The following is a 2,001-nucleotide window of genomic DNA, read 5'->3' on the forward strand; positions in this document are numbered from 1 at the left end:
GCCGCAGCCTCGGTATAAGTGTGAACCCCAGCCCCAGTCCCAGCACCAGCACCAGTCCAAGTCCCTGCTCCAGTTCCATCTCAGCCAATTTCAGCCCCTGCTTCTGCCCAGGTAAAAGCTCAGCCCCTATCCCAGTCCTGTCCCAGTCCCAGTCCTGTCCCAGTCCCAGTGCCAGCCCTGGCCAGCCCAGCCCAGCCCAGTCCAGTCCCAGCACCCCCCAGGAGAGGCAGGAACTCACATCCCAGCTATCCTGGTGGAGTTTCCGACACAGGAAAGCGCCGCGGCGCCGAGCGGGGCAGAGGGGGCGGCCGCAGCACCGCGTTCTGCCATGGACAGCGAGGCCAAGAAGGGGAAGAAGGTGCGTGGGGCTGGGGCCGGGGTCCGGGGGGGTGCCAGGAGGGTGGGAGCGGGTGACATGCACAGGTTTGAGAGGCCCCGCACCCCTCCCACAGCACAGCGGGGCGAAGTGGAGCCACGCAATTAGTGCGAAGAGCCAGCAGAGAGGCGCTCAGCTGTCGCCTCCCCTCGCCTCAGGTGCTGGGTGCCACGGACCCCGTGTGCGGGGGGCCAGGGTTGGGTGCCCGGTGCTGACCCGTCCCCGTGCCCGTTCCCCTGCCAGGGTTTCGTGTCGCCCATCAAGCGGCTGGTTTTCCCGAAGGCTGCGCGGAGGGCAGCGCTCCGCAGCAGCGTCTATCGGCGCCCGCTGCACTCCGTGCCCCTCTACCCCCCCGACTACCTGATCGACCCCCAGATCCTGCTGCACGACTACGTGGAGAAGGAAGTGAAGGTAAAGGGATCGCCAAAAGTGCCCGGGGTCACTGCTTGCTTGGGTGGGGCTGAGAGCCGTACACAGAGCGGCCAGAAGGGTCCAGGTCCCCTCCCTGCCCAGGCAAACACCCAGGGAGGAGGAGGGTGCGCGGCGGTACGGGGAGGACCCCCTAAGTGCAGGGTCTCCCTGAACCCCAGGTAGATGTGCCCTGACCTTGGGGCCATGGGTAGGGGGGAGGGTGCATGCCCCGACCTCCCCAAGCTACCCTGGGCTTTCGCCCCCCGCAGTTTTTAGGTCATCTGACATGGGTGACATCGTCCCTGAACCCCTCCAGCCGGGATGAGGTGCTGCAGCTGCTGGACACGGCCAGGGTAAGAGGGGTCCCCACTCCCCAGAGGGTGGGCGCCGGGTACCCCCCACTCCCGGGTGCCCCACTCGCCCCCTGCACTCTGTCCGTGCAGCAGCTGAAGGAGCTGCCGCTGCAGACGACGCCAGAGCAGGACAGCATCCTCAGCCTCTCGGCGCGCTGCCTGCTGCTCACCTGGCGCGACAACGAGGAGCTGATCCTGCGGATCCCCACACACGAGATCGCGGCGGCCTCCTACCTGCGCGACGATGCCCTGCACCTCCTCATCCTCAAAACCGGTGCGGGGTCCGGCCGGGTGCCACCAGCCGAGGCACAGCCGGCCCCGAGTGGCTGTGAGGGGCTGGAGCACAGCGGGTGATGGGTGTCAGAGTCTAGCAGGGCGGCAAAATCCCGCGTTGTCCCTGTCTTGGTGTGTCACATCCTCTCTTACACAGAGTCCCGGGGGGGTCTCCCCACCCACTGGGGGCTCCCACATCCCCATCCCACATCCCCATCCCACACCTCCAACCCTCTGCACACCTCTGGGCTGGTGGGACAGGGAAGCCAGGGGAGGAGCTGGGGACCAGGCAGGGTGGGCAGCGCAGCCCCCCGCCCTGACGCCCTGCCTGTCCCCGCTCCCCCAGGCCTGGGAGTGGACCCGGTCCCCGCCGGGGCGCACCCCGAGGCGGCCCCGGCCGGCTTGCCGGAGGCGTTTCCCGCAGAGAAGCGAGCGGGGGGCTCGTGGCCGGAGGGGCGGCTCGGGGGCCCGATGGAGCGGCGGCACACGATCTGCAGCCTGGACTGGCGGGCGGCGCGGGGCGGGCAGGAGGGCCGGCAGGGCGGCAGCCTGGAGCGGCGGCGGGGCGGCAGCTGGGAGCGGTGGCAG

General features: G+C 69.4%; 1 protein-coding gene across 1 annotated transcript in view; it reads left to right on the forward strand.

The window, feature by feature from the left end:
• The first annotated feature begins 240 nt into the window (after positions 1–240).
• Positions 241–2,001, forward strand: part of CCM2L (CCM2 like scaffold protein) — a 3,751-nt gene continuing 1,990 nt past the window's right edge. Inside the window, 5 exon segments of the mRNA XM_041396192.1 lie at positions 241–358; positions 620–787; positions 1,057–1,140; positions 1,231–1,414; positions 1,760–2,001. The exon segment at positions 1,760–2,001 is cut by the window's right edge and continues 17 nt beyond it. Coding sequence (XP_041252126.1) covers positions 329–358; positions 620–787; positions 1,057–1,140; positions 1,231–1,414; positions 1,760–2,001 — 708 coding nt within the window. The 5' untranslated portion in view covers positions 241–328.

This window comes from Onychostruthus taczanowskii, unplaced genomic scaffold (genome assembly GCF_017590055.1).
Source record: "Onychostruthus taczanowskii isolate IOZ18803 unplaced genomic scaffold, ASM1759005v1 scaffold126, whole genome shotgun sequence".
NCBI lineage: Eukaryota > Metazoa > Chordata > Aves > Passeriformes > Passeridae > Onychostruthus > Onychostruthus taczanowskii.